This window comes from Lagenorhynchus albirostris, chromosome 19, assembly GCF_949774975.1.
Source record: "Lagenorhynchus albirostris chromosome 19, mLagAlb1.1, whole genome shotgun sequence".
NCBI classification, from domain to species: Eukaryota; Metazoa; Chordata; class Mammalia; order Artiodactyla; family Delphinidae; genus Lagenorhynchus; species Lagenorhynchus albirostris.
In genome coordinates, this window is record NC_083113.1 from 4,499,250 (window position 1) to 4,519,871 (window position 20,622).

Below are 20,622 nucleotides of genomic sequence, written 5' to 3' on the forward strand. Positions count from 1 at the left end.
GGTTTGTCAGTGCTTAATCCCCTCCCCCTGGGAGGGAAGAAAGGACTCCAGCGGCCCTGTTGATAAGATTTATTATTCTCCGCTCTGTACAAGCCGCGTCTGCCACCCGCCCCCCACCCCCACAAACCAAGAGCGCCCAGTCCCCCCGTGCCCTCCCAAGCTGCTTGTACTCCACTGTCCGGCCAGATTCCAAAGGAAGGGGGAAGGGCTGTTCAGGCCCATCTCCACCAAGCTGATTGGGGGACTGAACAGCTGCTGGGGCAGGGGACTGATGAGGGTTACAAAACGGGGTTGGACGGAGGATCAAGTTCAGCGTCTGATAGGAGGAGAAGGGGGCCAGAGAGGTCCAGATGGGAGTGGTTCAGTCTTGAGTTTGCATGACATGGGCCTTGAAGGAGGCTAGTCTGTCTGAAGTTCCGAAGGATGGATGGGACAAAGAGAGGAGGGGAAGGAGTCCGATCAGCCTCCCGAAGGGGCGAGTCCGGAAAAGGACACCTGATTGGAGTGGCAGATGGGAAGCACCCCCCCGCCCTGGTCAGGCATCCTTCCCGGGCAAGGTGCCCGTCCCTGCTCCAGGCCCCCCGAGGCCCTCGGCCTTGTGGGCCAGGCGGTGTTTCTTGAGGCCATAGGTGTTGGCGAAACCCTCACCGCAGGAGGAGCAGCGGAAGGGCCGGCCGCCCTGGTGAGCCGCCAGGTGCTTACGGAAGTAGCCAGGATCCTTGAAGGCCTTGAGGCAGGCGGGACAGCGGAGCTCGGGCCGCGGCGGCTCGTGTGCGCGCTGGTGGCGCAGCACGGAGCTCAGGTAGAAGAAGCCCTTGCCGCAGTGCTCGCAGCGGTAGGCGCGCTCGCCCAGGTGCAGCCGCTGGTGCTCCAGCAGGTTGGAGCGGTAGCGGAAGGTCTTGCCGCAGGCGCCGCAGCGCTGGGGCCGGGCCACCGCGTGCAGCCGCCGATGCTCCGCCAGGCTGGACGACTGCGCGAAGCGCTTGGCGCACACGCCGCACTTGAAGGCCCGCTCGCCCGTGTGCACCACGCGGTGCTGCCGCAGGTACCAGGAGCGCAGGAAGCCTCGGCCACACACGCCGCACCGGTAGGGCCGTTGCTCCGTGTGGCAGCGCTGGTGGCGCATCAGCAGGGCCGCCTCCCAGAAGCGCTTGCCGCACACCGGGCAGCGGAAGCCCCGCTTCTGCCGGTGGCTGCGGCGATGCAGGAGCAGGTCGTAGGCACCCGCGAAGCTCTGGCCGCAGAGGCCGCAGCCCAGGGTCCGCCGCACCAGGTGCACGTACTTGTGAGTCACGAGGCCCAGGAAGTGCTTGAAGCTCTGGCCGCACGTGGCACAACTGAAGCGCTCGGGGCCCGCACCAGCAGCCCCGCCGCCCCCGGCCACCGCCGCCCCACTCGCATCGTCACCCCCAGACACCCCTGCCAGCGCCGCCACGGCCGCTCCCACCTCCCCGGCCAGCCCGTTGTCCAGCACGTTGGCCGCATCGGTGCTGCTGGAGCCATCCGAGGGCTGGGGGCCGCCGGGCGCGGGCGGGAGCAGGCGCTCGGGAGCAGCCTGGTGGACCAGCTTGTGCCACATAAGGTTCTCAATGAAGCCGAACGTCTTGCCGCAGGCGTCGCAGCCGTACGGCTTCTCCGCCATGTGCGCCTCCTTGTGGCTCATGACGTGGAAGAGGTCCGGGAAGTGCTCGCCGCAGTCCGAGCAGGCATAGCTCAGTCCATCGGCGGCGCCCCCGGACGTGGCCGAAGCGCCCGGGCCACAGGACCCCGTCGCGCCCTGGCTGGCGGGGAGGCCAGCGGCCCCGGCCAGGGCGCAGGGCAGCTGGAGCCGGTGCACCTGGCGGTGGCGGGTGAGGCTCTGCGGGTAGCCGAAGACCTTGCCGCACAGCTCGCACTTGTAGGGCCGCTCGCGGGTGTGCACCACGTGGTGCTTGCTCAAGTGGAAGGACTCGCGGAAGCGCTTCCCGCACACCGGGCACTGGTGTGGCTTCTCGCCCGTGTGGATGCGCTCGTGGCGCTTCAGCGTCTCGCGGCGCCCGAAGCCGCGCCCGCAGATGCCGCAGCAGAACGTCTTGCCGGGGACGCTGGCGCCCGAGGCTCCAGCCCCGCTGGTACCGGCCCCGCCGAGCAGCAGCGGGTGAGCGCCCAGGAGCGGGACGGGCACGGCGCCGTACACCACCGCCGCCGCGGCCGCCGCCGCCTTCTCGCTGTCTGTGGCCGGGGGGTCGGGGGGTAGGAGGTAGGGTCCCGAGGGGAAGGTGGGCGGGGGCTGCGGGACAGAGGCCGTCGCGTCCTTGGGCGCGTCGGGGGCCGCGGGCGGGGCGTGGGCAGCCTTGTGCCGCAGCAGGCTCTGGGGCGCCGAGTAGGACTTGCCGCACAGGTCGCAGGGGTACACGGGCCTCGGCCCCGCCGCGCCCGCGCCCGCGTGGGCCGCCTGGTGCTTGAGCAGGTAAGCAGCGTCGCGGAAGGCCTTCCCGCAGATGCCGCAGGGCAGGCGCAGCAGGTCGGCGGAGTGCGTCTTCACGTGCCGCTTGAGGCTCTCCCTGCGGTTGAAGCTCTTGCTGCACACGGAGCACGAGAAGGGCTTCTCGCCCGTGTGGATGATCTGGTGCTGGTGCAGGTGGCTGGGCTTCTTGAACACCTTCCAGCAGAGCGTGCAGGCGAACGGGCCGTCGCCGCCCCCTGTCGCCGCCGCCGCCGGAGGGGGTACCCCCAGACCCGCAGGGGCGGCGGGGGTCGCGTTGCCGTCGGCGGGGGCGGCGGGCGTGGCCGGGGGTCCGGAGGACGCCGAGGTGGGGGCGGCGGCGGCGGCGGGCGCGGGCAGGCCCAGCGGTGGGAGTGGGGCGCCTGGCTGCTGCGGGCCCCCCGCGGCCGGCGGCACGTCCTTGTGGCAGCGGCGGTGGCGGATGAGGCTGGAGACGTGGTTGTAGGTGCGGCCGCAGACGCCGCACTCGTATGGCCTCTCCCCCGAGTGCACCAGCATGTGCTGGACCAGGTGCGAGGACTGCTTGAAGGACTTCTGGCACACGCCGCAGGGGAAGCGCCGCTCCATCAGGTACTTCAGCCTCCGGAAGTAGCCCTTGTCGTCCTTGGCTGGATCGCAGGCCGCCCCCGCGGTGGGGCCCGGCGGCGTCTGCGAGGGCGCGGGGAGCGGCCCGGGCGTCCCCGTGGGGGCAGCTAGCCCCGGCGTCGCCCCCGGCCCGGTTGCCGGCCCTCCACGCTTCAGGTTCCCGAACAGGTGCTGGTGTCCCGAGAGGTCGACGATGCCCCACTGCGGGGCCGGGAAGGCGGCATCGAAGAGCGGAGGAGGGGGCGCCCCGAAGGCGGGCGGCAGGGGCGGGTCGGGCTTCTTGGCTTGGGAGGACGACGACGAAGAGGACGACGAGGACGACGAGGATGAGGAGGGCACCTCGGCCTTGGGTTTGAAGGTGGACTGGGGCGGGTAGTCGTACTGCGGGGGTGGCGGCTGGGGCGGCGGCTGCGGCGGGGGCCCGGGGGCGCAGGGCAGCGCCGCCACTGCCTTGGCGTGCTCCCCGTACAGTTCCATGGGCTCAAAGCGCTGGTGGTTGAGGAACTCCAGGAAGTCGAAGGGGTAGCTCTGGAAGTGAACCCCGTCCTCGCCCCCTAGGCCGCTGCTCCCGCCGCCCCCGGCGCCGCTGCCCGCTGCGTTGGCCTCCATCCTGGGCGGGTGGGAGATGGGGGACCCTGCAGAGAGGAGGACGGGGCTGAGGAGGCAGGGCCTCGCGCGGGGTCCCCCAGCTGCGGGCACTGGAAGACGCACACCCACCGGCTCGAGATCCGCTCCCTCCTCGTCCGGCCTTGCTCACCCGTCCCTCTGTCCTTCCACCCCACAGGCCAGCCTTCCTCTTGGCTCCGCTGGCCCCACTGACCTCTCCCCCATGGCCTGTCCCTTTTCTGAGTCCTCTTCGCTCCTCGTCTCCCTGCTGTTTCTCGGATGCCTTCTCTCTCTCCCCTTTTTTCTAGGCTTCTCACACATCTCTATCCACCCTGCAGACCCTGCAGGCCCCCACTTCCTCTCCTCAGATTCTAGTTCTTCCAGCATCCCTGGCTTCTGCTCTCTCTCCCTTGTGCACACTCTCTCAGGCCTCCACTCTGGGTCTGCCCAGGCCCTCTGCTCTGTAGCCCCCTCACCCCCAACACACACACACTATCCCCAGCCCCCTGCTCTCAATCCCCTCAGGTTTTGCCTTTGTCAAATGATAAGTTTCCATCAGAGCGGTTAAGAGGGTGGCCTCTGGAGCCAGAATGCCAGATCTGAACCTAAGCCCTGCCATTCTCCAGCTGTGTGACCAAGGACAAGCTCCTCTCTGTGCCTGGATTTCCTCACCTACACATCCCTACCTCACAGGGCTGCTGTGAGGACCCAGCAAGCTATGTGTGTCGGTGGGTGCTTCCCGGCACACTGGACGGGACTCTAGTTATCACTCCCACTGCTAGGAGCACAAAGAGAAAGTCAGGACACACGAGGACAGCTGGAATGAAGCCAGTGTGGGGAGGGGGCATTCTTTTACTATTCTTACTAGGTAGGAAAGAGACTTTGCTTGCCTGGGGAGAACAACTCACAGCAGCGCAGCTGGGCAGCCTGACACAGCAGGAAACACGTGGGCCCTGGCCCTGGGTTCAAGTCCCGTCTCCTTCCTGACCCATACCCTCTCCACTTCTACAAGGGGGCGGTGACCCCCAGAAGGCAGGGGGGCTTAAGGGGGCTGAAATAGGAGGTAAGGAAACAGCCATTGGCAGAGCTCATTCAGCCCCTGGAGCTATCTGTACCTTCAGTGACATCGCACACCTAGGAGGAGCCTGACGGCAGATGCTCCGGGAGTGTGGGTTCCTGTCCTTGCCCCTGGGGGGGCGGGGTTCCTGCCCTGTCCAGGGTGGCAGTTACTCTTTGGGCACCTCCTTTACAGGACTTCCCACTGCAGGCTGCAGCTGTCCATGCCTGCCTGCCCACCCCCCAACCTCGTCTCCTGCGACTGATCTGAGCCTCAGACCCGCCAGGGACTTCGGGCAACGCCTCCACTAAGCGGGTGGAAGGCCAGTGGGAGAAGGGCCCGCAAGGTCTGCCACGGTTCTTGGCCGCCATCCCCCTTCGCTGGCTCTGCGCCCAGCCCACCACAGGGGGGCAGTGGGGTCTACCAACGCCAGGGCCCATCAACCCCCATCCATCTGGCTGACTGTCTCCCCAGACAGGTGAAAGGTGAGTGTCTCTTCCACACCTGCCCGGAGGTCAGTATTTTTAGCCTCCAGCTCTGGGTGTCCCTGGATGAGACTCAACATCCTATGGCCTTCACACTTCCCTAGTTAAGCTGATCTCCGGAAGCAGCAGAGGAGTGCCTGGGTGCTTGTGGAAGCCTGTGGGCAGAACCTGAGTCTGGGAGACGGTACTGGGCTGGGCTGGGGGACAGAGAGAAAGTACATGGAGGAAGGGTGCAGGGAGTAGGGGAGCAGTTAGGGTGCTACGGTGGGGGCATGGGAGGAGGGGGTCCCAGGAAGGAAGCCCCACCCTGGCTCGCCTCCATCAGAGCACATGTTAACAGCTAGCTCTGCTGGGGCATTTCCCACAGGCCAGCACCCGTCCAAGCAGGTCACGCACACTAACTCACTGAATCCCCATCACAGTTCTATGAGACTGACACGGGGACTGTTGTTATCCCCATTTGACAAAACAGAGGCACAGAGAGGGCAAGTGACTTGGCCAAGGTCACAGAGCAAGTTTGTGGCTGGACCCCACCACTACCACCACCACCACCACACACACATACAGGATTGTTCCCTGAGGAGGACGAAGGGGAGGGTGGAACTATGGGGACAGGAGCCTCATTTGTGGGTGCTCTCTGCATTATGAGGGGCATTCATAGAAGGGGCCAAGTGGCTGGGGGAGGTATTTACCATCCTGAACAGATGGAGAAGTGATGTGGTGAGGCCGTTCCCTCTTGCCTGGAACATTCTTCCCCAGACCTCAAGGCTCCCTCCCGTGCCTCCTTCAGGTCTCTGCTCAGATGTTATCTCCAAGAGAGGGAATACCTCTAACCCCACCACTCACCAGCCCCTCATCCTGCTGCATTTTTTTCACCACAGTCATTGCCACCAACTTATTGCATATATTTCCTTTGCTGTGTATTTACTGTCTGGCCTCCTCACCTAAGACAGTGAAGACTTGGCCTGTCTTGTTCACCACTGGGCCCCTAGCACCTAGCACAGCACCTGGCACAGTGTGGGTACTTGATAAATATTTGCTGAAATGTGGGAATTAAACAGCGCCCTCCCAAATCACCAGGGGGTCTACAATGAAATCACAAGGAAAATTAGATGAACAAGAAATGGAAAAGCAAAATACCAAAACAGGCGATGCAGCTAAAGCTGTGCTCAGAGATAAATTTATAGCTGTAAGTGTCTACTGATACATATTTGTTGAATGAGTGACGGGATGAGACTATGCTGACCAGAACTACCTGAGGGAGGAAGGGGGACATTTAGTGGAGATGGAGCTAATATTGGCAGGGTGTTCCCAGGAGAATGAATTCTGGTGGAAGTGAGGTTACGAAGAGGGCCCCAAGGGCAGGTGGGCAGATGCTGAAGGACTGCTGCTGGGAGAGGCACAGTGGGTGTTACTGGGGGACACAACTGCTCAGGCTCACAACTATTTCCAATGGTAAATGAGAGACACTTCCTTTCTCAGGGGACCCAAGCCTCAAACTGCTATCTTTCTAAGGGGAGACGTGCCATGGATTTCATGCACAGAGTGGTGCAATGGGGGGAACCGCCCCCAAGGGGCCGGAGTCCCACAGCAACCGCAATCACAATCATGACAACTCGTGTTTATTGTTTGACCAGTTTCACACGTACCATCACCTTGATGCCTCATAATAGTGCTGTACCATTACTGGACCCATTTTATACGTAGGGAAACTGAGGAGAAGTGGGGGTCATTTCCCTAAGGTCATGTGGCCAGTGGAGGGGAAAGCAAGTATTAGATTCCAGGTCTCTCTGATGCCAGGACCTGTGGGCCATTCTGGTACAACAAAGCTGCCTTGTGATGAAACTCTATGTCTGTAATAACAATAGCAGTAACATATAGTAACATGTAACACTGAACCAAGTGCTTTTTACATGTCCAGTACCCTCCTAGATCCTTTACATGTGTCGACTCAATGAATCTTCCCAATAACCCTAGAAGATGGTTAGGATTATTAACCCCATTTTACAGAGGAAGAGACTGAAGGCCAGAGAGGTCAATTAATCTCCTAAAGTCATACCACTAACAAGTGGCAAGGCCAGGAGTTGAAGGCAAGCAGTGGGGTTCCAGAGTACGCGCTGTTACCCTTACAACATCCTATCTTTCCTTTTTTTTTGGACGCACTGCGTGGCTTGTGGGATCTTAGCTCCAGCCAGGGATCGAACCCGGGCCCACAGCAGTGGAGTCCTAACCACTGGACCGCCAGGGAATTCCCATGCTGTCTTCGCGTATGTCTCTCTCCAAAATAAAGGAAAGCCCTCTCTCCACCTTATACTGGAAAGATACTTTGCCCCATCCACTTCCCTGGCACTCAGCCCCAGGACTAGCCACTGGCATTTACTGAATGCTAACAAGCACTGCACTAGGTGTCTAATGTGGCTTGTCTCAAGCAGACCTCACAACAGACTCATAAGGTAAGCATTACTACTGTTCACATTTAGTAGACAGGAGGACTAAGGCCAAACCATGTCACTGTCACTCCTCCACTCAAAACCTTCAGTGACACCATCTTAAAGCGCGTCAGAGATGACCTCCACAGCTCCAGCAGCTTCCTGGCTGCTCCACCAACGTGCCAGCTCTATTCCTGCCCCAGGGCCTTTGCACTGGCTGTTGCTTCTGCCTGGAAGGCTCTTGCTCCCTCACCTCCTCCACGTCTTTGCTCAGATGCTGTCTTCTCAGTGAGGTACTCCAAGACCACTGTAACCTGTCACTCAAACCAACATTCCTGCTCACCCCAGCCTTCTTCCTTTTTCTCCTTTCCTGTCAGCATCATCTGACAAACCATATGGTCTGTTTGTCTGTCTTCTTGCTGTTGGGCTCCCACTCTAGGAGGCGGGGTCCAAGCAGTCAAGATTTTGTACCTGTTTTGTTCACTGCTCTATGCCCAGGACCTAGAACAGGGCCTGTCTCAAGTATTTGTTAAATAAGTGAATGAATGAAGCCTGGGAAATAGGGAATAGTTTGCTCAGAGATACGACAGCTGGTGGGATCCAGGGCTCATCCTTGTAACCATTTCACTCTCGGGGGAGGGGAGCAGTAAGGCAGCCCCCTGGTGGGCCACAGCTGTCCAAGAGAGGAGTTTACACACAGGTGTAACTTTCTGGTGTGTGGCTTTCTGGGGGTGGGTGACAAGAGGATCACAGGAATCTCTTGAAAGAGGCCTTCCTGCCATGCCCTCTGACACCACAGCCCCTGTAACTCTATGCCCTTATCCTACTGTATTTTCTTCACACAAACATTTGTAGTTTGCTTTTTAATTTTGTGCCCCATGAACTGGCATATACACTCCACCAAGACAGGGGATTTTGTCTGTTTTGTTCTCTGCTGCATCCCCAGTGTGTATAGGTGTTCATTAAACAGTTGTTGAACAAAGGAAAGAATGAACAAATGTAGAACATTCTGGGCTCTGTAGAGGTAACAAAGGCCAGGTGACTGATCACAATGCCCTCACTTCTAAGGCCCTATGAGATCAAATCTTCTCTCCCCTCATTCTTCCCTTCAATTCCTCTGCTCCAACCTCACTGGCCTCCCCTGCCGCCCCTCTGATCATCACGATCGCAGCCACCTCAGGGCCTTTGCACGTGCTCTCCCTCTGCCTGGATGCCTGGAACAGTTCACCCACATCTTTACATGGTGAAGTTGCCTCTGCCAATTCAGGTTTCATCTCTGAAGTAGCTCATAAGACTCAGAAAACCCAGAAGACAGCATTGGTCTTGTTTGTTTGCTTGCTTTTGATCTGTCTCCTCAACTAGACTGTAAAGACCCACAAAACAAAAACTGTGTGTGTCTCTCTCTTTCATGGATGTACATCCTAGACCTAGAACAGTGAATATTCATTCTGCAAAGAGCGAATGAATGAATGTCTAGGGAAAAAAGAAGTCATGCCCTAGTGGAGCTGGGAGTCTTCCTCAGGGAGTCCAGGAGAAGGGAGTGAGAAGGGAGTGAGAAGTGGAAGGTCAGGATGAGAGCTGCCAGGGGCAGGGGAAGACAGCATCACGTAGGGCACTGCTCTGTGGGAACACGGCAGACAGGAGCTGACCCGGAGGAGGGTGGGGTGAGAGTGTTTCATGGGAGCCTGGGGCTAAACTGGCAGCTATTTCTACCTAAAGGGGGAGAGGATGTGGGTGTGAGAGCACAACTCTAGACGGAGCTGTTTGGGGGGGGGGGGCGGGTGAGGGGTGTCGGCGATTGAAAGGATTATTCTCAAGGGGAATTACTGGGGGGGAACTGGAGAAGGAAAGAAGGCATTCTTGGCCACTGACCAGAATGCAAAGTATTTTTACACTAATGAAGGGGGCGTTTTGGGGGGGGGCGCTGGCTAGGAGCTTTGGGGGCTGTTGTGTGTAGACAGAAATAATGGGAGACAGATCTGCCGTAAAGCACTAATGCCACACTCTTCGGAGGCAACCTACAGGGGATACTAAAGGGAGGGTTCACGGGCAGCTGCCCTGCATGGGGACGGGCAATGCCGGTGGCATTTTGGGGGCTGTCCTGGAGGAAGCAATGACGGGGTGGGGGGGGTATGTAGAAGAGATCCTATGAGAAAGCCTCAGTGGGGGGCCCTGGCAGCAGTTGGGGGCATCGCCACGAATGAGGGCGCTCTGGCAGCTGTCCTACATGGGGGCATTAATGGGGAGATATCTGGAGTAGTCTTTCGGGGGAGCAGTCACTGGGGGGCCCCTGGCGCGGGCTCAGCGGGAGAAGCAGTGATGGGAACGTTCTGGGGACCAGGGCGGGCCAGGGCGGGGCCCCCCGCCCACGTTGCCCCCGGGACCCCGGGCCACGCGCCCCGTCACTCACCGGCGCCGGGGTCTCCGCCGGGAGGAAGCCGAGGAGGCGGAGGAGGCGCCGCCGCTCCGGGGAGACCCGAGGGCCCGACCGGAAGTGCCGCCCCCTCCCCCTCCCCGGCAGCCCCGCGCCGCCCGCCTGCCCGCCCGCCCGGAAGCGGAAATCGCGCCCGTCTCCGCGGCGCCGGAGTGGAGCAGCGGAAAGAGGAGGCGGCGGCGGCGACCGGGAAGGGGAAGTGCGCCTGCGCGTTGGCACGGGACAGCGGGCGGGGGAAGACCCAGCCGCTTCCTGTGGGCGAGCTGAGCATAGTGCGCCTGCGTCCTGTGCGCCCGCCTCTTCTTAGGACACCGCCCACATCCTCCGGACATCCGGTTAAGCCACGCCCCTCATGTAAATTTCACATTTAAGCCCCGCCCTGGTCCCCGAATCACGCCTATTTCAGATGTTAATTATAATAATCCCCACCCGTCGTCTGAATCCGTCCTCCTCGACCCAGCCCCGTGAAGTTTACCCTGTTCTTCCCGCCTCCAATCTCCTAATCTCTAGAACTCCAGCTCTCCCTCATAAGCCCCTCCTCTCAGAGCTCCTTAGGCAGAACCACGCCCCTGCGTCTAAGCCCCGCCCCTTCCGTCCATACTATTTAAGTCCCACCTCTCTCATGACTTTCATGCTAAATTCATTCTGCCTCGAACTTCCAAAGCGTTCTCTGAAGTCAGTGGGTCTCAAAGTATGGTTTGGAGACCAGCAGCATTGGCATCACCAGGGAATTTGTTAGAAATGTAAATTCTCAGATCCCCCTGCCTCTGACTTCCTGAATCAGAGACCCTGGGGGTAGGGCCTAAGGACCTGGGTTTTAAAATACCCTTCAGGTGATTCTGATGCAGGCTGAAGTTTCGAACCACAGCTTTACCACACCTTACATGGTCCCTCTCGTACACTCTCTGTAAACCTCGCCCCTAACTCGGCCCCACCTCAAGCAGCTAAGCCCGATTCTATTCAGCTCTTCCTCCTAAGCGCCCCCTCCCTCAGGGGCTTTCCTTCGTTACTTCTCTTAGGTACCCCCTTTTCTCCCCTTGGCCTGCATAGCAGTCATACCCACCTCTCAGCATCTTAACAGTTCAAGTCCTACCTCTCCTAACACCTTGCTCTCCTGCAGTTTCCCCTTGAAACCCCTCCCCTCAGATAAACGCTATCCATTCTCTAAATGCTCTCAATTTCTGCCCGTCAACCCTTACACCTCCTTAAGCCCCAAGCCAGCTCTCAGCCAGCCCTGCCCACAGTTCTCACCTAACTGCCCTACAAGCCTCGCCCCTCAGCCTCAGCCCCGCCTCATGAGTCCTTAGCCCCGCCTCTCCGGCCCTACCAAAGTGGTTACTCCCGCACACAACCCTCAACTCAGTGTTTCTCTGCAAACAGTGCCAGGACAGAGATGGGCCAAAGTGATGGCTGCAGAATTTCCGGGAATCTGGTTAGAACGGCGCCGGGGGTTGGCGGGGGACCTAGAGTCACGTTTGCACAGAAGGTTCAATGTTAAGAGTGGATCTTTAGAGGGAGTGCTTTGAGGTCCACTGGAGATGGGAGAAGCGTCAAAGTCTTCCCCCAAGCCAGTCTTTAGCGCCAAGCTAACGAGGCACATGACAAGGGGGTGGTGCAGCGGGGAAGGACATTTGAAGGGAGGAGAAGAGGGGCGCCAGCCCTGGGATCATCACGGAACACACACAGGAAGCCAGTAGGCAGATATTTATTTCCACAGCCCCTGCCTCCACAGGCCTGTCAGTCCGAGGGAGGGTGGCAGAAGACTGCAGGACCCGGAAGTGGACGTCCTCACCCTCGACCTTCTCCCACAACAGGAAGACTACCAGACAAGAATGTGTCCCAGTTTCCCTGCCCAGGTTCAGTGCCAGCTGAGCGCCCGGCTCTAAACCTGGCCTGGGGAGCAGTGGCCGGGGGTGGGGGTCAAGCCAGCTCTTTCCCCTCCAGCTCCTCCTCATCGGCCCCTGCCGTGGCCGGGATACCCTCGTCGTCCCACGGTGGTTCAGGTCCTGGGTCCCGAGGACCCAGGGGTGCCTCCATGGCCTCGGGGTGCTTGCGCCTGGCATGGCGCCGGAGCGTGTTGGCCTCGGTGAAGCGCAGCCGGCAGACAGGGCACTGGTAGGGGCGCTCCCCGGAGTGGACGCGGTGGTGGTGGGCCAGCTCGCCCGCCTCTCGGAAGCGGCGGGGGCAGAGCGGGCAGCGGAAGGGCCGAAGGCCGGCATGGATGTTGCAGTGCCGCCGCAGGTGGCTGGACCGCTTGAAGGTCTTGCCGCAATCCTTGCACTCGTGCGGCTTCAGCTCTGAGTGTGAGATACTGTGGCGCTCCAGGTCGGAGAGGTAGGGGAAGGCCCGAAGGCACACCGGGCAAAAGTGCGGGGCCTTCTTAGGGCCAGAGCTCTCAGGCCCGCCTGCTACTGACCCTTCAGAAACTGTGTAGGGCACACCCTGATCATCGATCAACAGGAGGTCACTGCCACCGCCGCTGCCCACCGGGGCTGTCACCCCCTGTGCCAGTGGCGGCTCCTGCCCCGACTTGGGGGGGCGGCCCCGCTTGCGAGGGAGGGAGGCCTTAAGAGTCCGATTCGAGGAGGTGCCCCCCCCGGGACGTCGGCCTCGGCGGCCCCGGGGAACAGAAGGAGGTAAGGCCAGAGGTTTCTCTTCTTCCCCGGGCAAAGGCGAAGGCCACGGGTCTGGGCTGGGCGTGTCCATTGAGCAGTGGGGGGCTTGGGTCTGGGCACTGGAGCCGGGCTAAGAGGAGAGAAGGGGTAGCCGTCAGTGCAGGAGGGTATGGAGCGCCCTTGTCCCCCAAATCCTCGCCATCCCTGGGTCCGAGTCTGTCGACCTGGGCGCGGCCAACATTCACTTGGACGCACAAAGCCACACTAGTGGGTAAAATAGTAAGATAATCCTGTACCAGTTGGTAAACAGGCACTGCCCTGAGCCCCACAGGTGTCTCCCAGACCTCCCTAACCCCTCCTAGACATTCAGGGTCAACTTGAGCCAAAATACAGAAAAATCTTCCAAGGAGGATAGAGTCCAACTGAGGGTGCAGGCGAGTATTTCGATCCTCAAAACAGAGAACCCATCAAACAGAAGAGCTACAGAGGCCTCAGAAATGTTTTTGTCCCTCCTTCTGACAGAAGTGACAGAGGGAGAGAAGGGGGGTCAGGACTGGAAGAAGAAAGGGATTGGTCCCAGGTGATGTTTGCCCCTAAGTTGTGGATGTGGACATATATCAGAGCTGTTAAAGAGTGTGGGCTCTGGAGCCAGAGGTTCTGGGTTCGATTCCTGAGTCTGTTACTTACTCTTTGTGTAGTGCCCTTGGGCAAGGTGCTCACCTCTCTGAGCTTCAGCTAAGCCTTTTGCAAAACAGGATAAATACTTCCACCTACTCGCACATAAAGTGCTCAGTACACGGAAGTGCTTAGGAGATATTAGCTCTTATTATCACGGTGAGCAGCTAAACCTCACACCAACTCTCTGAATAAGGGTATATCACGCCCATTTTGCAAATGGGGAAACCAAGGCACAGGAAAGTGAAATCAGTTGCCCCAGCTCCCTCTGGCGGTACGTGGCAGGGCCAAGACTTAATCTCATGGACCCCAACGGCCCAGGGAGTGGGAAGTAATGGACCCAAGGGACATCACAGGTCCCTTAGTCCTGCGCTTGAATCCAGCTCTACCGTTCATTAACAAGTGGCTTTGCCTATCTGAGCCAGTTTCCACCTCTGTAAAATGGATACAGCAGGGTTGTTGGTCGGCATATATATAGTAAGCACCAAATGAACTACCATCACCAACACCACCATCAGCAGCAAAGCCTGGGACCATGGGACTGGGGAGTAATAAAGTGCAGGGGGAGGAGAGCACAGGTGCAGTTAGGATTAGGGGTTACAGGTGCCACTGCACCCCACTGGAACAAGCACACAGATTAAGGTCCAGAGAACGGCAGCCACTTTTCCATGATCACACGGCTCGCTCGGTTGGGGTTGCCTGGACTAGAACACGGGTCTCTGGAACGGTGCCCCTGACCCCCGCCCTCCTCCACCCCGGTGCAGGCGCGCGCCCGTGAGCACCGACCGCGCGGGGCGGGCCCTGCGGGGGCGGCGGCCAATGAACGGCGCCGGGCCGCGGACGGCGAGGGCCGCCAGGAAGGGGGTCTGCGCGCGCGCGCCCAGGCGGGCCGGCTCCGCGGGGCGCGAGGTCGGCGCGCGCGCTTCAGCGAGCGCAAGAGCAGAAGCAGGTGGGGGGCGCGCTCCAGGAGCGCGCGGCCCCGGGCCTCCCCTCCCTCCGCTCCTCTCCCCCCACCCGGGCCCCCCGCCTCTCGGGTACCTCATTTGCATGTCGCCTGGATTCGCGAGTGTGCGCGCGCGGGGGCGCGGGGCCGGCGCGTGGGAAAGGGCGGGGGCGAGGGGGCCCTGCCCCTCGGCGGCGCGCGCGCGCGGGACTGCCCCGCCCCTCGGAGCGGATGCCGGTCGGCCCCTCCCTCCCCTCCCCCTCCCCGTCGGGCCCGCGCCCGCGGGGAACAAAGGGGACCCGCTGGGTCCTAAGAGCCGGTCATATCCCCGTCGGCAAGCCGCGCCTGCGCACCCGTCGCCCTCGCTAGCCGCGAACGGGAAATTACCCCACCAACACATCCCAAGCACATAGAAATGTCTTTCCTCCCACAAAGCACCCAGCCGGGTGACCCAATCAAAGAAAGGTACCGAAAGGATAAAGAGCGGGAAAATGGCCCCTCATTCCCGTAATTAACATGGCGCCTGATTAGCTTCAAAGCCCACGGGAAGCCTAAGCACAAGATGGAGCCTGCTCTATCCTCCTATCTGTATCGCAGATCAGCGAACTTCGATTTCTCTCTTCTCCTGATGCAACTCTACATCCTACCCAGGAGGAGCCTGAGGCTGCGAAAAGGGAATCATGTCAGCCCTCATCTATGTTAACACCCGCCAGCGTCGATACCGCAGGGGGGAGGCCGCGCGCGCTCAGCCTTTTGCCCTTAGTCTGTATGGCGCCGGGGGCCACCCTAAACCCCGCCCCTTCTCCATGCCCTCACCCAAGATGGCGCCACCCTGGCTTCTCGAACCTCCAGTAGCTGGGAAAGGGACGGGAAAGAGAGAGAAGGGAGGGCGGCGGGGAGGAGGGAAGCCAAGAAGGCGGGAGAAAGGGGGAGTGCGGGGGAGAAGGGAGCCGAGGCGGAAGTCGAGGGGCCCCCCGGGTGGAAGTGACGCTACCCCCGCTGCCCAAAATGTCGGCGCCCAGAGGGAGGTGTAAGTAATTAAAGAGGAAAGCCGACTGACTTTCCCGGCCTCCCGGGGCCGCCTCAGGGCTCCAGAACCCCCGCTCCGTACGAGCAAGGTGGACTCGCCCGACTGCGGGTCTAGCCTGACCTGCCCCCGCCCCGGGCGCCCGGGGCCGCACCTTTTAGGGACAGGGGGGAGGGGTACAAAAGGCCGACTCTAGGGGCCTGGGTCCTCGAGCTGACTGGGGAGGGGGGCTCAGTCCCGCGGGCGACTGGGTGGGGAGGAGGCGGGGCTTAGTGGTGGCTGGGGCGGAGCAATGGGTGGGCGTGGTTTAGAGTGGAAATGGGCGGGACTGTGGGTAGAAAGTGGGAGGAGCTTAGGCAAAGGGGTGCGGTTTGACAAAGGGGCGTGGCTCAGTGAGAATGGTAGGAGGGCCCTAGGTTGAAGGGTCCTAATTGGGGCTGAGGGGGGTAAAGGGGTTCAGTGTGGAGGTGGGAGGAGCTTAGAGTAGAAGGGGTGGAGTTTGTCTAGGGATGTGGCTTTCAGGAAGTGGTGGACATAGTGAGGGGGTGGGGTTTAAGCGTGTAATTTGGGGCGTCGTAGTGGAAATAGCAAGTCTTTATATTGCAGGTGAAATGACTTAGGATGAGGAGGGTGTCAGAGAGGAAGGGCTGAGATGGCAAGAGAGGTAGAGTGGCAGGTGGTCTTGGAAAGGAAGGGGTTTACTTAAAGGCTGAGTTTAAAGGAAAACTTGAGTGGGGTTTAGGAGGCGGATCTTAGTGAGGAAGAGATGGGGGACTTCAAGAGGAAACTCGGAGGAGCTTTGCAGATAGTGGTAATCAAAACAGCTTACCTGTTGAGTCTCTGCTGTGCACAGGCGTCAGTAAGCACGCCGCACGCATGGCCACAAGTTTGCTTAGTCCTCACCACCACTCCATGAGGTAGGTCCTCCCATTATTCCTATTTTGCAGATGGAAAGAGAATCAGTTGGCTTTATCCAAGGTTCCAGGACTAGGCCTGGTCTCCCTGGAAGGTTGACTCAGGTGCGCTTAGCCCCAAATTTTCATACTGTCACTGGCTAAGATTGTCGTCAATCTTCATCTGAAGATGACTTTCATCTTCAAAAAAGAGTGGGAGTGGCTTTCAGAGGGGAAGGGGCTTGTCAAGGAATATAAGAGGCTTCAGGAACAACATGGAGACTTTGGAAGGGGTAGGCGGGACCTGAACACGAGTGGGCGGGGTTTAACCACACTCGGCGGGGCTTAGAGCGGGGCGGGAGTTCATTCACAAGGGGAGAGCTTAAAAGCATTCAGTGGCATAGAAGTGACTTGGAAGTGATTAGGAAGCTAGATGAGTGGTGGAAGGGGTTGTAGGAGAGTGGGAGGGGCTTAAAGAGCAGTAGGTGTGGCTTGGGTAGATGGGCGTGGCTTATAAGGTAGTAGGCCGGGCCTCACAGGTCTGTGAGTCCAAGGAGCCTGATAGGGGGAGGCTGATGGGGACGTGGCCCCCTCACCCCACTCCATGTCTCCCCGCTCCAGAGAGAGCCCCCACCCGCCACTGCCCTCGCACCACGCCACCATGGATGACGCCCCGCTGCCAGCGCCCCCGGTCCCTGCCCCGGCTCCGCCCGCTGTTGCCCCCCGCGTCCCGTTTCACTGCAGTGAGTGTGGCAAGAGCTTCCGCTACCGTTCGGACCTGCGGCGCCACTTCGCTCGGCACACTGCGCTCAAACCTCACGCGTGTCCGCGCTGCGGCAAAGGCTTCAAGCACAGCTTCAACCTGGCCAACCACCTGCGCTCGCACACCGGCGAGCGGCCCTACCGCTGCTCCGCCTGCCCCAAGGGGTTCCGAGACTCCACCGGCCTGCTGCACCACCAGGTGAGTCCTGCAGGCCGGCCCCAAGCTGGCCTCCCTGGGCTGGACTCGCCCTTGGAGCCCCGGGGACCCACTATGGGCAACAGACAGCTGGCCCCTAAGAAAATTTCTGTCTCCCTCCCTCCCTCCTTCCCTCTTCATCGAAGCACCCTGACCAGTCAAAGCATGAGTTGTTTCTATTTCAGGCTCCACCCAACCCGGGAACTTAAACATTCATAGTAAATTTGCCCCACCTCTATGCACCTCCCCTCTCCCATGCCCCTTCTCATATGCCAGCGTCTGCAACTTTGTGCTCATCATTCCGTTACCATTTTTAAACATAGATTTACCACGTATGTACTTGATTCCTTTACTCAGCAATTACCTATTGAATGTTTTCCCTGCTCCCAACACCTGGGATACCAAGGTGAAATCAATAAAGTCCACGCCTTCCGAGAACTTACATTCCATTGCGAGTGGTCCATAGCCAGGTAGACAATCAGCAAGAAAGCAGATACACAGGCAAGGATGATCTGGGAAAGGAGAAGCGTTGGGAAGGAAGTTAAAACAACGGCAATAATAACCATCTGATATGTAGGAGTAAAGAGGGGAGAGCTATGGGCTACCACACAGTGGGGGAGGGGGAGGTCAGGGCAAGGTGATATTTGAGCTGAGGCCTGAAGGAAGAGCAGGAATCCACCATGGAACAGCATTCCAGGCAAAGGGAACAACAAGTGCAAGGATCCTGAGGCTGGAGGGGCCAAAAGCATGCTAACGTGGCCGGAAGCAGAGAACAAGAATGAGAGGGTTGAAGCTAGATCTTGGCCCTGTGGACCTGGCAGGGAGCTTCCTCCGCATCTCTCTGGGAGGCCAAGAATCTGCCCCGCGGGCTAGACCCTCAGCCCTGACGCTGGGCTCTTCCTCCTGCCCTCCCAGGTCGTCCACACTGGCGAGAAGCCCTACTGCTGCCTAGTCTGCGAGCTCCGCTTCTCCTCGCGCTCCAGCCTGGGCCGCCACCTCAAGCGCCAGCACCGTGGGGTGCTCCCGTCCCCCCTGCAGCCCGGCCCAGGCCTGCCCGCCCTGAGCGCTCCCTGCTCGGTCTGCTGCAACGTGGGGCCCTGCTCGGTGTGCGGGGGCGCGGGGGCTGGCGGCGGAGAGGGCCCAGAGGGGGCAGGCGCGGGCCCGGGGAGCTGGGGGCTGGCGGAGGCGGCGGCCGCGGCGGCGGCCTCACTGCCCCCGTTCGCGTGCGGTGCTTGCGCGCGGCGCTTCGACCAGGGCCGCGAGCTGGCAGCCCACTGGGCTGCGCACACCGACGTGAAGCCCTTCAAGTGTCCGCGCTGTGAGCGCGACTTCAACGCCCCCGCGCTGCTGGAGAGGCACAAGCTGACCCACGACCTGCAGGGACCGGGCGCGCCCCCCGCGCAGGCCTGGGTCTCCGGGGCTGGCGCCGTGCCCGAGACGGCCGGCGAGGGCGGCGCTGCGGAGGCGGGCGAGGCTCAGCCGGCCTGGGACGGCAGGCTGCTCCTGGGCCGCGCCGGGGGCGGCGTGCCCGAGCTGGGGGGCCTGCTCCCCGAGAGCGGCGGGGAGGCCCCTGCGCCCGCGGCCGCGGCCGAGCCGTCGGAAGACACCCTCTACCAGTGCGACTGCGGGACCTTCTTCGCGTCGGCGGCGGCGCTGGCCAGCCACCTGGAGGCGCACTCGCGCCCCGCGACCTACGGCTGCGGCCACTGCGGGGCCCTCTACGCGGCCCTGGCGGCCCTGGAGGAGCACCGGCGCGCCAGCCACGGCGAGGGCGGCGGTGCGGAGGAGGCGGCGGCGCCCGCCCCGGAGAGGGAGCCCGCGTCTGGGGAGCCTGCGTCCGGCTCGGGCCGCGGCAAGAAGATCTTCGGCTGCTCCGAGTGCGAGAAGCTGTTCCGCTCGCCGCGGGACCTGGAGCGGCACGTGCTGGTGCACACGGGCGAGAAGCCGTTCCCGTGCCTGGAGTGCGGCAAGTTCTTCCGCCACGAGTGCTACCTCAAGCGCCACCGGCTGCTGCACGGCACCGAGCGGCCCTTCCCCTGCCACATCTGCGGCAAGGGCTTCATCACGCTCAGCAACCTCTCCAGGCACCTGAAGCTGCACCGGGGCATGGACTGACGTGGCCAGGCCGTGCGCCCCTCCGCTAGACCACCCCTCCCGAGGGCTGGACTCAGGGCCCGGGCCAAGGGACCTAGGGACCACGAGGGAGGCCCCGGCCCTCCAGACCCAGACACGGGCCCCTGAGCTGGGGGGCAGTGAATAAACGGAGAGATTCCTCAGCTCCAGGCCCCTGGAATGCGTGCTGAGCACTCCCAAATCAACAGGCTCCTAAGCTGCGGGAGAAATGGGTCTCCACAAGTACTTCTCATCTTGCGGGCCCAAATAATAAAAGATGGGCACCCCTCCCCCAAGGGAAGACTGGCCCTCTCCCTAAGAGCCATCATTCCGACGACCTTGATCCGGAGAATGGGGGGGAGCCATGTCCCCGGATTTCCCTGGATCCCCTCCCAATGCTACCCACCAGAGTCACTGGTGCCCCCAGATAAAGGATATAGCCGGAATCTGCCTCTCCACTCCCCCGACTTTACTCCCTATGCGGAAAGAGGACCAGGGTAGTCGCCCCCTGCCCTCAACCCCTTCCCCAATTAGGTCTCCCTCCCCTACTAAGGAATGGATCGACCCTAATGATCTCCCCCACCCCAAAAAACTAGAATAGCCTGGTTCAAAATCCCTGCGCCCAGTAGGATGGACTGATCCAGATACACATACCCCCACGCCCTGTCCACTGGAATGGGCTGCTCCAGGTTGCCACCTGCGCCCCACCCTCCTTAGAATGCATACGGCAGGCACTCCTCCCCTTCCTCTAGCGTGTGGGCAGGTCCACGTCATTCCGCATTATGTGAACTCATGAGTGGGAGGTGGGGGACATTGGGGTATCCCTCCCACTCTGCTGTAGCACCTGTCGGTCTTTCTCTCCATGTCTGTCAGTTTGTCTCTGTGTTCTTCCCAACCCCAGGGGGAAGGGGGATTTGGCTAGGGGGTTTCCCCCTGTGAGCCTCGACCTTGCCCCCATCCCACTCCCCAGTGTCTCCTGGACCCCAATAAACCTCGTCCTGTCAGCCACCGCCGTCTCATTTTCTGATCCTTGGCTTTAGGTAGGTGGGGATTCCTCCCCCTCTGATTCAGGACAGGCCTCCTAAATAGAGGCAGATCTTTCCTTCCACCTGAGAAACTTCGAGTCCTTTAGACGGTGCATGACCCTTTTAATATCAGAGATGGTTTAGATCTCATCTAAGTGAAACCCTGCATCTTAACTACAAAATCCACCTCCAACGGACGGATATGCCCCCTAGAAACCTTCAATCCCATAGGACACGCCCCCTGAAAACCAAACTCTTTACAGACGTCCTACCCCTAGGAAGAGGCCCCGCCC

The 20,622-nt window shown here is 60.6% G+C and overlaps 3 protein-coding genes across 11 annotated transcripts; 1 reads left to right on the top strand and 2 right to left on the bottom strand.

The window, feature by feature from the left end:
• Positions 1 to 125: 125 nt before the first annotated feature.
• Positions 126 to 10,191, bottom strand: ZNF865 (zinc finger protein 865). Of its 4 annotated transcripts, none has more exons than XM_060130829.1 (2): positions 10,058 to 10,191; positions 126 to 3,705 (listed from the first exon to the last, which is right to left on the bottom strand). In XM_060130829.1, the coding sequence occupies exon 2, from the start codon at positions 3,677 to 3,679 to the stop codon at positions 536 to 538; it is 3,144 nt and encodes a 1,047-aa protein (XP_059986812.1). In that variant the 5' UTR covers positions 3,680 to 3,705; positions 10,058 to 10,191; the 3' UTR covers positions 126 to 535. The 4 variants fall into 4 exon arrangements, with proteins under 4 accessions (XP_059986812.1, XP_059986816.1, XP_059986814.1 ...); XM_060130833.1 differs by lacking the exon at positions 10,058 to 10,191 and adding an exon at positions 7,901 to 10,043; XM_060130831.1 differs by lacking the exon at positions 10,058 to 10,191 and adding an exon at positions 6,163 to 7,885.
• Positions 10,192 to 11,770: 1,579 nt separating this feature from the next.
• Positions 11,771 to 14,530, bottom strand: ZNF524 (zinc finger protein 524). Of its 2 annotated transcripts, none has more exons than XM_060130855.1 (2): positions 14,410 to 14,530; positions 11,771 to 12,826 (listed from the first exon to the last, which is right to left on the bottom strand). In XM_060130855.1, exon 2 carries the CDS (start codon positions 12,785 to 12,787, stop codon positions 12,002 to 12,004), a length of 786 nt encoding a protein of 261 aa, XP_059986838.1. In that variant the 5' UTR covers positions 12,788 to 12,826; positions 14,410 to 14,530; the 3' UTR covers positions 11,771 to 12,001. The 2 variants fall into 2 exon arrangements, with proteins under 2 accessions (XP_059986838.1, XP_059986839.1); XM_060130856.1 differs by lacking the exon at positions 14,410 to 14,530 and adding an exon at positions 13,384 to 13,534.
• Positions 14,290 to 20,313, top strand: FIZ1 (FLT3 interacting zinc finger 1). Of its 5 annotated transcripts, none has more exons than XM_060130849.1 (4): positions 14,290 to 14,320; positions 14,912 to 15,344; positions 16,856 to 17,195; positions 18,108 to 20,313. In XM_060130849.1, the coding sequence occupies exons 2-4, from the start codon at positions 14,995 to 14,997 to the stop codon at positions 19,305 to 19,307; spliced, it is 1,890 nt and encodes a 629-aa protein (XP_059986832.1). In that variant the 5' UTR covers positions 14,290 to 14,320; positions 14,912 to 14,994; the 3' UTR covers positions 19,308 to 20,313. The 5 variants fall into 5 exon arrangements, with proteins under 5 accessions (XP_059986832.1, XP_059986837.1, XP_059986835.1 ...); XM_060130854.1 differs by lacking the exon at positions 14,290 to 14,320 and adding an exon at positions 16,289 to 16,360 and having other exon boundaries at positions 14,669 to 14,996; XM_060130852.1 differs by lacking the exon at positions 14,290 to 14,320 and having other exon boundaries at positions 14,669 to 14,996; positions 16,289 to 17,195.
• Positions 20,314 to 20,622: the final 309 nt, after the last annotated feature.